Source organism: Meriones unguiculatus, chromosome X (assembly GCF_030254825.1).
Source record: "Meriones unguiculatus strain TT.TT164.6M chromosome X, Bangor_MerUng_6.1, whole genome shotgun sequence".
NCBI classification, from domain to species: domain Eukaryota; kingdom Metazoa; phylum Chordata; class Mammalia; order Rodentia; family Muridae; genus Meriones; species Meriones unguiculatus.
The window spans coordinates 101,776,856-101,789,800 of record NC_083369.1 but is presented as its reverse complement, the minus strand read 5'-3'; the positions used below and the strand labels follow the sequence as shown (position 1 = coordinate 101,789,800).

At 39.4% G+C, this 12,945-nt stretch overlaps 1 protein-coding gene across 2 annotated transcripts in view; it reads right to left on the bottom strand.

Moving 5' to 3' along the window:
• The window catches only part of F9 (coagulation factor IX), a 46,893-nt gene extending 35,177 nt beyond the window's left edge, over positions 1-11,716 (bottom strand). The window contains exons 1-4 of one of the 2 annotated variants that reach the window (XM_060375666.1): positions 11,607-11,716; positions 10,396-10,614; positions 2,708-2,871; positions 2,283-2,307 (exon numbers count right to left, since the gene is read on the bottom strand). In XM_060375666.1, coding sequence (XP_060231649.1) covers positions 2,283-2,307; positions 2,708-2,871; positions 10,396-10,483 — 277 coding nt within the window. In that variant the 5' untranslated portion in view covers positions 10,484-10,614; positions 11,607-11,716. The remainder of the gene's footprint in view (positions 1-2,282; positions 2,308-2,707; positions 2,872-10,395; positions 10,615-11,606) is intronic. The other variant, XM_021626656.2, reaches the window with a different exon arrangement.
• Positions 11,717-12,945: the final 1,229 nt, after the last annotated feature.

Sequence of the window (12,945 nt, the reverse complement as noted above, 5' to 3'; positions counted from 1 at the left end):
AAGCCACAATTTAAAGCACTTTTGGTTGCAAGCATATTAGATAAGAGATGCCCAATGTGTAGTTTATAAAACAGAGCAACAACTTGCAAATCAAATCAAGTCTGAAATTATCTCACACTGTCAAAATGGCTAAGATCAAAATCTCAAGTGATAGCACATGCTGACGAGGTTGTGGAAAAGGGGAACATTTCTCCATTGTTGGTGGGAGTATAAACTCGTACAACTACTTTGGAAATCAATCTGGTCCTTCCTTCGAAAATTGGGAATAACTTTTCCTCAAGACTTAGCTATACTTCTCCTGGGTATATACCCAAAAGATGCTGTGCCATACAACAAGGACACTTTCTCAATTATATTCATAGAAGCTTTACTCATAATAGCCAGAATCTGGGAACAACTTAGATGTCCCTCAACCAAAGAATGGATACAGAAATTTTGGCACATTTATACAACGAAATATTACTCAGCTATTAAGAACAAAGAAATCATGAAATTTGCAGGCAAATATATGGAACTCGAAAAGATCATCCTCAGTGATTTAACCCAGACCCAGAAATACACATATGGTGTGTATTCACTTATAAGTAGATTTTGACCATATCGTACAAGATGAACATACTATGAGTCACAGACCCAAAGAAGATAAGTAGTAAGGAGGATCTACAGGAGGATGCATAAGTCTCACTGGAAGGGGAGATAGACTAGATAGAGGTAATGGTTGAAGATAGGGAACAAGGTAGGGGAGGGAGCACACAGAGTTAAGAGGGTGGAGATCAGACCCGAAGAGGGCAAGGACATGAGGACAGAAGCCCTGTAGAGAAAAGAGAAACTGAGGGTGGGGAAATCTCTGACAAGCTGAAGAACTATGTTAGGGTAGGCTCCTGGGGGGATATGAGGGGATTCAAGCATTCTTAGTAGCAGAGAGACTGAAGAAGACATCCTCTAACTAGACTAGTCTTTTAATAAAGGGTGGGGAGCACCAACTCACCCACAAAATCTTTGACCCAAAATTTACCCTTGCTGTGAGATGTGCAGGGATAAAGATAGAACAGATAGAGCAGAGACTGATGAAATGCCCAACCAAAGCCTAGCCCAACCAAAGACCCACTCTTTTAGAGAGTGCCAACCCCTGACACTATAAAGGATACTCTGCTAAGCATGCAGACAGGAGCCTGTCAGAGTTGTCCTCTGAGAGGCTCTCCCCAGGAGCATCTCAAATCAGATGCTGACACTCACAACCAAACATTGGTTGATGAGTAGGGACTCTTGGAGAATAGTTGGAGGAAAGAGAAAAAGACCCAGAAGTGAGAGAAGCGCCACAAGAAAAACTACAGAGCCAACTAACCAGGGCCCAGAGGGGTTTGATGAGACAGAAGCAACAACCAATGACCATGTATGAACAGGATTTAGGCCCCCTACAAAGATGTAGCAGATGGGCAGCTTAGGCTTCAAGTGGATCCTCTAGTAAGGGAAGTGGAGACTGCATCAGACACAGACTCATTTCTTAGTTTTTATATTACTTTCCCTGGCTGGACTTCCTTGACAGGCAATGGAAGAACAGGACAAGTTTAGTCCTGATGCAACCTGATGAACTGGGGTGGATGGGAAAGGGAGCTCCCATTTTCTAATGAAAAGGGGAGAGGTGAAGGGGGAGGAAAAGAGAGGGTTGGGCTGGGAGGGGAGGAGGGAAGGGACTACAAGGATGTAAAGTGAATAAAATAAACTAGAAAAACCAAAGCAAACCAAACAAACAACAGGACAGAGTATAACACAATTGTCTAAAATGGCAGAGTTACCAGGGAGCAGGTTGGAATGTTACTACTTCAGCAAGGGAGGACTCACTGAGTTTGGGGAATTTGGGAAAAAGTCCCTGAGTAAGTTAAGGAAGTGAGCCTAGCAGAAGCTGGGAAGAGTTGGCTAATGAGAACAACCAGATAATACCTCTAACATGGGAACAATATTAGGGTGTATAGTGAGCCCCTTTGTGGAATGAGGACAGTAGTAGTAGAGATGGTCAGGAGAACAACAGAAAGGGATGGTATGTCAAGGCATTGGAGACCATCTCAGTGATGAGGGTTTAACATAGTAAACATTGCCAATCATCATCTCTGATTCCATTAGTGACAGCAAACTTTCATTTAGCTCTAAGATGCAATTGTTTTGCTCTTTCTGTATTTGAAGTTTGTTACTGATACTGTACAACCTTTCTTTAGATATAGAAAAAAACCCCACAAATCTCAAATGTTTCATATAACAGCTAGGAAATAAAATGAATTACTTACCAACATACTGCTTCCAAAATTCAGTCTGTAAGAAAAAGAGGACAGCTTAATGGTAGTCTTTCAAGTGTTTGATGTGAATTCCTTTTCTTTGATAACATTTGTGATACAACATGTACTGATATTTTAAGATTTCAAATACAAGTTTCTTTATTTTAAAATTGATTTAAAAATGCTTTTCATTTTGTTTTATGTGTATGGGTGTTCTATCTGCATGCATACATGTATCATTTGTATGCAATATTCAAAGAGGTCAGAAGAGGGTGTTGGATCTTCTAGATGCTTGGAATTGAACCTGTGTCCTCTGGAATAACAGCCAGTGCTTTTAAATACTGAACCATCTCTCTAGTCCCATTTTTTTTTTAAATTAAGGCTTTCTACCTTTTGCTTTGAGACATATTGTTCTGGTATAATGTTGGTATACTCACAGTTTTTTCAGTGTTTTCAAAAACTTCTCTTGCTTCTTCAAAACTACATCTTTCTTCCATACACTCTCTCTCAAGGTTTCCTTGGACAAACTCTTCCAGTTTTCCTGAATTATATCTCTTTGGACGGATAAGAATTTTGGAGGCATTTTCACGATCAAGGAAAACTGAAATTTAAAAGAACAGTTCTTTAGTTTCAGGAAAAAAAAATAGCACTCTGAAAACTAAGTATGTCTTTTAAGAAAAGGTTTGTTTTTGATCCAAGTAATTCTATAGGTAATTTCACCTTGGGGCACAGAGTCTAAATCTGTGGTGTTCTCACAGTACTGTATATACGTGGAGATTTAGGAATTAAAATTCAAATTTATTCTTAGTGAGTACAGCTCCCATAATAAAAGGTCACATTTTCAGTTGAATTTGTGTTTAACTTTGTATGAAAAAGAAAGTTCTCAAATAAACAGCTAAGTTCACACTTTGTCATCACTTGAAAATAGCTCAGTGCAGGATCCTTGCAAGGTGATCCATCATTATCCTGGCTGGGCTGTTTCCAGCATGTAGTCTGCCAGTGACTTTGCAACAAATATCGAGTGAAAAACAGAAGCCTGTTTTTGTTTGATTTTTGTTTTGTGTTTAGAGAGAGAGCGAGAGAGTGAGAGAGCAAGAGCAGGAGTGTGAGCGAGAGTATGTTGGGTGGGTAGAGAGGTTGGGGAAGGGGAAAGAATACGATCAAAATATTTTGTATGAAAATATATTAAACAATGACCACCACAACAAGACCCCAACTGTAGACCAGCTGAAAATGTGATCCCAATGCCTCTCATGGGATAGTGAGGAACAATCAAGGCATAATTGATTTTATCTTCAGGCCTATGATGCCTTTAGTTGGTATATGAATAGCAGTGATGTAAACATTTCATTGAATTCATAATGTGCTTTCCTTTATCTATGACTGTCTACTCTGTAGGACACTTCTGCTTTTTTTGAGGATTGATATCTTTGAATTTTCTGCCTTCTTCCTTTTCCTTCTCCTTACCTCTTCCTCTTTGTATTTATTTCTGTCTCTCCATCTCTCTCCTACTTGCATACACTATGTGTGTATGCATATATATATATGTGTTTATGTATGTATATAATGTACATAATTGATAGCAGGGGCCTGAAAAGATGCTTGGAGTTGTTTCTTTTCTAAAGAGACCATCAATATTAGGGCTGGAGAGATTGCTTAGTGGTCAAGAACAGTTACTGCTCTCACAGAGGATCTAGGCTTAATTCACATTAGATGGCTCACAACTGCCTGTAACTTCAGTACCAGTGGATCTGATGTCCTTTTGCCTCCACAGATAAGCACCTGCCTACATGTGACCAACTAAGTCTCACATTTATACATACTTCCCCAATTCACTCAATTGCTTGTCAGTGCTTTGCTTGCTAGGGAGTATTGAGGTGAGGCAAGATTATGTATCACCAAGTTGCCTATGGGTTCCTCTGTGCATTGATATCTCAGTTCTCACAGCAACTCATTTGCTTGGTTAAAGTCACTCTTATAGAATGTTTACAGTGGTACTGACTGATAGTGTGGAGGGATGAAAAAAAAATAGGTTTGTAATCATATTGAACAGGCCTCAAATCACAAGTATCTGACTCTTATTGACCGAGTGAACATGGGCAAGTCATGTAATGTCAGGAACTTAATTTTCTCAAATGTAAAGTTGGTGTAACAGCAGTGTAACAGTATGTACCTCAAATGCTTTTGGAGAGATCAGGGATACAAGGCACATATCTAAACATAGTAAAGGCAATATACAGCAAGCCTATAGCCAACATCAAACTAAACAGAGAGAAACTTAAAGCAATCCCACTGAAATCAGGGACAAGACAAGGCTGCCCACTCTTTCCATATCTCTTCAACATAGTGCTGGAAGTCCTTGCTAGAGCAATAAGACAGTTGAAGGAGATCAAGGGGATACAAACTGGAAAGGAAGAAGTCAAATTATCACTATTTGCAGATGATATGATAGTATATGTGAGTGACCCCAAAAACTCTACCAAGGAACTCCTACAACTGATAAACACCTTCAGCAAAGTGGCCGGATACAAAATTAACTAAAAAAAAAAATCAGTAACCCTCCTGTATACAAAAGACAAAAGGGCTGAGAAAGAAATTAGGGAAACAAGACGCTTCACAATAGCCACAAATGACATAAAGTACCTTGGTGTAACCCTAACCAAGCAAGTCAAAGACTTGTATGTAAAAAATTTGAAGTCTTTGAAGAAAGAATTAGAAGATATCAGAAGATGGAAAGATCTCCCATACTCATGGCTTGCAGAATTAACATAGTAAAAATGACCATCTTACCAAAAGCAATCTACAGATTCAATGCAATTCTCATCAAATTACCAACACAATTCTTTACAGACATGGAAAGAAAAATTTTCAAGTTCATATGGAATAACAAGAAACCCAGAATTGTTAAACAATCCTCTACAATAAAAGATATTCTGGAGGTATCTCCATCCCTGATCTCAAGCTGTACTATAGAGCAACAGCTATTAAAACTGCATGATACTGGCATAGAAACAGAATGGTGGATCAATGGAACCGAACAGAAGACCCAGAAATAAACCCACACACTTATGGACATCTGAGCTTTGACAAAGGTGACAAAACAATTCAATGGAAAAAAGATAGCATCTTCAACAAATGGTGCTGGTCTAACTGGATGTCTACATGCAGAAAAATGAAAATAGATCCATATTTATCACCCTGCACAAAACTAAAGTCCAAGTGGATCAAAGACCTCAACATAAACCCAGACACAATAAATCGGTTAGAAGAAAAAGTGAGGAAGATCCTAGAACTCATTGGTACAGGAGACAATTTCCTGAACAGAACACAAAGAGCGCAGGCTCTAAGAGCAACAATCAATAAATGGGACCTCATGAAACTGAAAAGTTTCTGTAAAGCAAAGGACACCGTCATCAAAACAAAATGACTGCCTACAGATTGGGAAAGAATCTTCACCAACCCTTTATCTGACAGAGGGTTAATATCCAGTATATATATAAAGAACTAAAGAAGTTGAAAAGCAGCAAACCAAGTAACCCAATTAAAAAATGGGGAACAGAGCTAAACAGAGAACTCTCAGTAGAGAAGTATCGAATGTCAGAGAAACATTTAAAGAAATGCTCAACGTCATTAGCCATTAGGGAAATGCAAATCAAAACGACCCTGAGATTTCACCCATCAGAATGGCCAAGATGAAAAACTCAAGTGACAACACATGCTGGAGATGTTGTGGAGAAAGGGGAACCGTCCTCCACTGCTGTGGGAATTTAAACTTGTACAACCACTCTGGATATAAATCTGGCACTTTCTCAAGACCCAGCCATACCACTCCTAGGCATATATCCAAAAGAGGCTCAAGTACACAATAAGGACATTTGCTCAACCATGTTTGTAATAGCTTTATTTATAATAGCCAGAAGCTGGAAATAGCCCAGATGCCCCTCAACTGAAGAATGGATACAGAAATTGTGGTACATCTACACAATGGAATATTACTCAGCAATGAAAAATAAGGAAATCATTAAATTTGCAGGTAAATGGTGAGACCTGGAAAGGATCATCCTGAGTGAACTGTCCCAGAAGCAGAAAGACACACACGGTATAAACTTACTCATATAGACATATAACATAGGATAAACCTACTAAAACCTGTACATTTAAAGAAACTACTCAAGAGAGAGGGCCCTGAATAAATGCTCAATCTCCATCCCGAAAGGCAAAGAGGATGGTCATCAGAAGAAGAAGAAAACAGGAAAGAACCTAGAAACCTGCCACAGAGGGCCTCTGAAAGGCTCTGCCCTGCAGACTATCAAAGCAGACACTGAGACTTATGGCCAACTGTTGGGCAAAGTGCATGAAATCTTCTGTAAGAAGTGGGAAATAGTAAGATCTGGAGAGGACAGGAACTCCACAAGGAGAGCAACAGAATCAGAAATTTTAACACAGGGGTCTTCCCAGAGACTCATACTCCAACCAAGTAGCATGCATGGAGATAACTTAGAACCCCTCCACAGATGTAGTCCATGGAAGTTTAGTATCCAAGTGGGTTCCATTTTAATGGGAACAGGGACTGTCTCTGACATGAACTGATTGGCCTGTTCATTGATCACCTCCACCTGAGGGGGGAGCAGCCTTACCAGGCCACAGAAGATGACAATGCAGCCACTCCTGATGTGATCTGATAGACTAAGATCAGAAGGAAGGAGAGGAGGACCTCCCCTATCAGTGGACTTGGGGAGAGGCACGAGTGAAGAAGGGGGAGGGGCGGGGGAGGGGCTTATGGGGTGATACAAAGTGAATAAAGTGTAATTAATAAAATTAAAATAAAGAATGAAAAAAGAGTATGTAACTCATCACCAGGTTGATAGGATCTGAGATAAATTATAGGCCTGTGTATCTTGGTTACTCAGTTTCTTCCCAAGTCTATCATGATATTCCTTTTACTTCTTTTCTTAGCTTTCTCCCTTCTGTCGTCTATGCACTTCATAGTGCCTTTCCTTCCTCATTGCCCTCTGTGCAAGAAAATTACCATTGTCATCATTGGTAGTAATCTTGTAGAGAATCATTTTGACTTCATGTATTTCCTGACTGCTCCTTGTCACACAGGAAAGGGTCAGCTTGGATTTACAGTCAGAAGTCTGACTACTGGTCCTGTCTGGTGTTGATATTGTCACATTATTTATATTCAACCCACAGGCACTTAATAAATGTCTTCTAAACCTTTCATATGCATGTGGCTATTAAATCATATCAGGTCTATTTCATTATTATCACTACAATTGTTCATCTCTCTATGACTATTGATCAGGTTTTGCTCTTTTGTTTCCATTAGATAATTGCAAGAGATTAGTATCTCTCCAGCCTGGAGTCTCTAAGATGTTCCTTAGAGAATGTAACCAGACCGAGTGTCATAACACAATGGGGGGTATGCTTCTTACACTTACATGTGTTATACCTCCACATTGATCTCTACTGTTTAATTTCCTTAGTTTAGGCCCTTTTAAAACAAGTATTGGATGGCCTGGACTACCTCATTTTCTTGCCTTTCTTCTAACAGTCACAATTGAAACCAGATGGAATACTTACATTATTGTGGAGGTGATTTTTTCTGTGTGATGGTTTCTATCTATACAAAATGCTCCACATTAGTTATTATTTTATTCTCTCTCTCTCTCTCTCTCTCTCTCTCTCTCTCTCTCTCTCTCCTGTTCTGGCTGGTTCTTATGTCAACTTTACAGGAGTTAGAATCCTTTTACAAGGGGGATCCTCAATTGAAAGTACACCCCCACAAAACTGGCCTGCAAGCAAGCCTGTGGAGTCTTTTCTTGATTGATGGTTGATGTGGGAGGGCCAAGATCACTGTTGAATGTGCCACCCTTGGGTTTGTGGTCCTGGGTTCTATAAGAAAACAGGCTCAGCAAGCCATGTGAAGCAAGCCAGTAAGCACCACCCCTCCATGGCTTCTGCATCAAATCCTTCCTCCAGGTTACTGCCTGGTTTCAGTTCGTTCTCTGACTTCCCTCAGTTGAAATAAAAACTTTTTTCCCAAGTTACTTACAGTCATGTTGTTTTAACACAGCCATAGAAACCATAAGAAAATGTATGTTTACATATATATATATACATGCATTTGTGTATATATATATATGCATGCATACATACATACATACATATATACATACATTGTGTGTGTTCCTGTGCATGTGGACATTAGAGAACAATCCTGTGAGTTGGGTTTATCATTCACTGTGTCACCCCTGGCAATCAAATCCTAGTTGTCAGGCTTGGTGACAAGTACTTTTACTCACTGAACTATCTGGATAATCTTACATCAAACATTTAAGGATACTGAAGAGCTATTAATCTCTTGAGATCTTGCTCTAAATGTCGTATCTGCCAGGAGATTCTACATTCATCATTTTCCTTCTTTTGTACTTCTTAGGCATGTGGTACACACTTTATCCTATCCTATTAATATCTCTTTCCTGACACCATGGTGCTTTAGGTAGAAAGCAGAGCCTGGTTTATCCCTGTCACTAGTAACTTGCTACAGTACCATGCACCATAACAGTAATGTACTAATATCTAAACGTATGAAAGACAGTTTTGTTTTGTATACATTGCAAAGTTAAGCACATTTCCTATGCAATTTTGATTTCCAAATTCTAAATTGGCACAATAAGGCAGTAGCTATGAATATGTGGCATCTCCTTTTTGAAGCCCATGACAGTTTAACAGAAAAGAACGCCACTGAATATTGTCCCACCTGAGGGACAATTCCCTGGCTCCCTGACCAAATTGACTCTAAAATCTTGTTGCTTTTCTTCTCAGTATTGTCTGAGGATCATATATTTAACAGCCCTTGAGAATTATCTCTAGTCATTATTGCCCCAGCTCCGAATTTGTGATTTTTCTATAATTTTCCCTCACTCAAGGTCTTCTGACACCCATTATCTTCCTACCATTAAGAAATGCTTGGATCTTTATAAGAAAGTGCTTAGCTCTTTTGTTCTCACATAGGTCAATCTGGTGTAATATGTTGAATGACCTTACTTTATGGTCAACATAATGAGTTTTCCAACATGCATTTTTTATCTCTGCCCACTTTGCTAGTGCAGGTTAACCTTTGTCATCATTTTAGCCTTTCAGTCTGCTTCCACAGTTGACATCATGTCTGGTATGGGGACCAGAAGACCAGTCTGTTTTCTAAGGATACTTAGGGTTGGCACCCTTGATCCTGGCACTGTCAACTGCTAGGGTCGATTTTAGTAGGTTGACAAGTAAGTGTGATAAATGTGTCACCAGTGAGCAATCTGTTTGTCTAAATGCAGTAAGTTCTTCCCTGTGTGCATTCCCTTGGGGAGTAAAATCACTGTTTTTGCAAAGAGAAACTAAACAAAGACCCAATGTGTTGTACTTTACATGAACTAAGTTCCTACTCTTTCTTTTTTGTCCACTAGGGAGGCCTCTGAGTACTATGGTTCTCTAAACATCAGCTCTGAGACGTCAATTTATAGACGAGTGGATGTATTCTCATCTATGTAAAAGCTTTCATGGCAGTTAAGAACTTAGTAACAGAAGATTAACCTTACAATTTTAATTGAGAAATTAAGTTGTAAATATATAGTTTTCAACATTAAAACTATGCCTTACCATCTAGTTCTAAAACATTGAAACAATGTAGATTCAAGAGACTTTTTAATGTAAATAAACCATTGTGGCTTTGATGTTTTCCCTTTTGCTCATCAAGGTCGTGGGTCTAAAAATCCCAAAATAACATGTTTTCCTGCTTGTTCTGAAATTTCTTTGTTAAGATACCTTTCCACTTTCAATTTCTTTTTAAATCAAGGACACACATTTAAAGAGGAATTATATTGTCAAATCATAAGAATAATTGTATCTATGAAATAAAAATGCATCCCAAGCACTGAAAATTTAGTTCATTTTTTAAAATGAAGGTGAAGTTACCAGAGAACCAGTATTTACTGGCTGACATGCTGCCTGCTAGAATGTAAACTACAGCTGTCAAATCACAGAATCTGGATTTAGTTGAAAAGACTGGTTCTAAACATTTCTGTATCTCAAAGAGAAGTATATTCAATGTAGCATTGAAAAGGAAACAAACCTGCACATTCGGCACTGAGTAGATATCCCCAAAGGAAGATGGTGATGAGACTCGGTGACTCTGCCATGATGGTGCTCAGGTGCTGCATGACCTTTGCTAGTAGGTTGTGCAAGTGTCAGGGCTGATCAATTGTTCCAAAGTACAAGCTGAATCAGATTTACTTCTGGGAAATTATTATCCATCTCCCTCACTGGGTCTTTCAGCTATTTCTAGTTGTTTCTAGGGTCAAGGGAAGAGAATGTGCAGGCCTCATAATTAAAGTGCACCTTGGTGTCACGGGTTTCTGCCACTGGCCAAGACTACAGTTGTACTGACAGCAAAGTTAATCATTTTATCTTCATCAGAGAGCAATAATATAGAGGTTAAGGATAAATGAATATTTATATTAAAATATCTTAAATTTATTTCTAAACTGAATTTATAGATTGGAAAGATATTTTTATATACTTCATTGTAATCAGAAATTTACAATCTTTCTTGTGCCATGTGCCAATATAGTGACATAGATAGACCTTGTCTCTGAACACATGTGTATCTGGCAGAAGTATACATGTATATCTATATATGTACACATACATACATATTATATATACAAAGATGTGAACATTATTACACAATAGTATATAAAAATGTAGGACATTATACCATGACTCATCTACTACTAAAAACTCATAATCAAGCCAGTCATGGTGGCACATGTTTTTAATCCCAGTCCTTGGGAAGGAGAGGCAGATGGATCTCAGTGATATCACGATGAACATTATTTACCTGGCAAGCTATCTTGTAAAAGCTATTTATTGTGACCTTGCTTCAAAAAAAAATCACCCCACCAAAACAAACAGACAGACAACAAGCAAACAAACAAACAAACAAACAAAAACTCAAAAGAAAAAAAAAATCTCGACTTCAGACAGGGAAGCAGATCTTCACCTCTCCCTCCTGTTCTTTAATACCGTACTCTCAGTTCTAGCTCTGTAGCAAATCACCTGATGTGACTTCCCCTCCCTTTCTGCCTCCACCTCCAATGGACAGAGCAGATGTTATCCTCCACTCTTCTCCCCATTCCTATTATTCCAACTCTAGCAGCCATTTCCTGGGAAGCTTCCAGCCAAGCCTGCTAGAGAAGCAAGTAGGCCAGCAAAGCAGCTGGCACTCTTCAGATCTTCACAAATCCAATTCCCCAGTCTCTTGCCCAGCTCTGTGGCAGATACCTGTTGTGGCCTCTCCTCACTCTCTGCTCCCATTCCCAAAGGACTAAGCAGATCCTGGTGGAAGACCGTGCTTTCTTCCCTCCCGTGCACACTTCAAACCCCCACTCCGGGCTTAACTCTACTCCTAAGTGTCAGCTCCCAATACCTAGGAACACATTTTACCCAGAACCCCCAGTTGCAACACCTAGCACGATCCCAGAAGCATTGTGCAACACACAAGCACCACACTCTCCTTAGAACCAGAGATTACATCTGAAACCAAGGAACAAAACACCATTCTAACAAAGACAAGACAAGACAAGACAAGACAAGACAAGACAAGACACCAGCTCCTAGAATTTCAGTCTTCCTAAACCTAGATGCCTAGACACCAGGGTTAAACATGCTCAGTAACAACAACCAGGACACTATGTCTTCTGAAGAGCCAACAAACTTGCCACAGTAGGTCCTGCAATTTGCAGCATCGTTGAAACACAAGACAAACACCTTAAAACAGCCCAGGACATAACAGATATTAGATATAGAGAAAGGGAATAGGGAGGTAAATAGAATAGAGAATTATAGATGGGTTGAGGTTGGGGGGGGAAGGAGAGGTTCAAGTTGGATGGGAATGGGAGAGGGGTACAAGGGAGAGAACATGGGGACAGTCAGATAAAATTAAGGGCTTATTTGAGAAGTAGTATGGGAACATAATATAAGCTTCCTATTACATACATATATGAAGGCAAAGTAAAAGTAATAACCAAATAATGGGGGAGGCTGGACATCTCTTGTCACCAAAGGAAGCTTCAAGTACCAGGAATGAGTTATATCTAATTGAGTTTTTGGCCAAAGGGGTCCCGTGGGAATTTCTGAATAACTCAGGCTGTTGGCAAGACTACAGATTGCTCTCCACAAACTGATGGCATGGCCCTATCGCTGAAGATGACACCTACATAACTCACTGAACGTGAAAAGTTGAGCTGGTGCCTACCTAGAGCCTTTAGCCCTAAATAATAGTGTCTTTGGTACGGGAAGGTTCTCTGCAGTCTACCAATGGAGAAACATAAGCACCAACCACAAACTCTTTTATTTACAATGGTGTCCTGCCTGTAAGATAAACTAATGCAATGGTGACACAAAGCTTGTGCGAGTAACCAACCAATATCTGATTTGACTTAAGGCTTGCTCCACAAAATGGAACTCATACCCGACACTTCTTGTGTGACAAAGAACCTGAGACTAGATAACCCAGGGACCTAAGGTGAAACCAAATAGTACTGATCTGAAAAGAGAACATAACAATAAAATGACATTCTCTTATACTCATAGATCAGATTCTTGCTCACCACCATCAGAG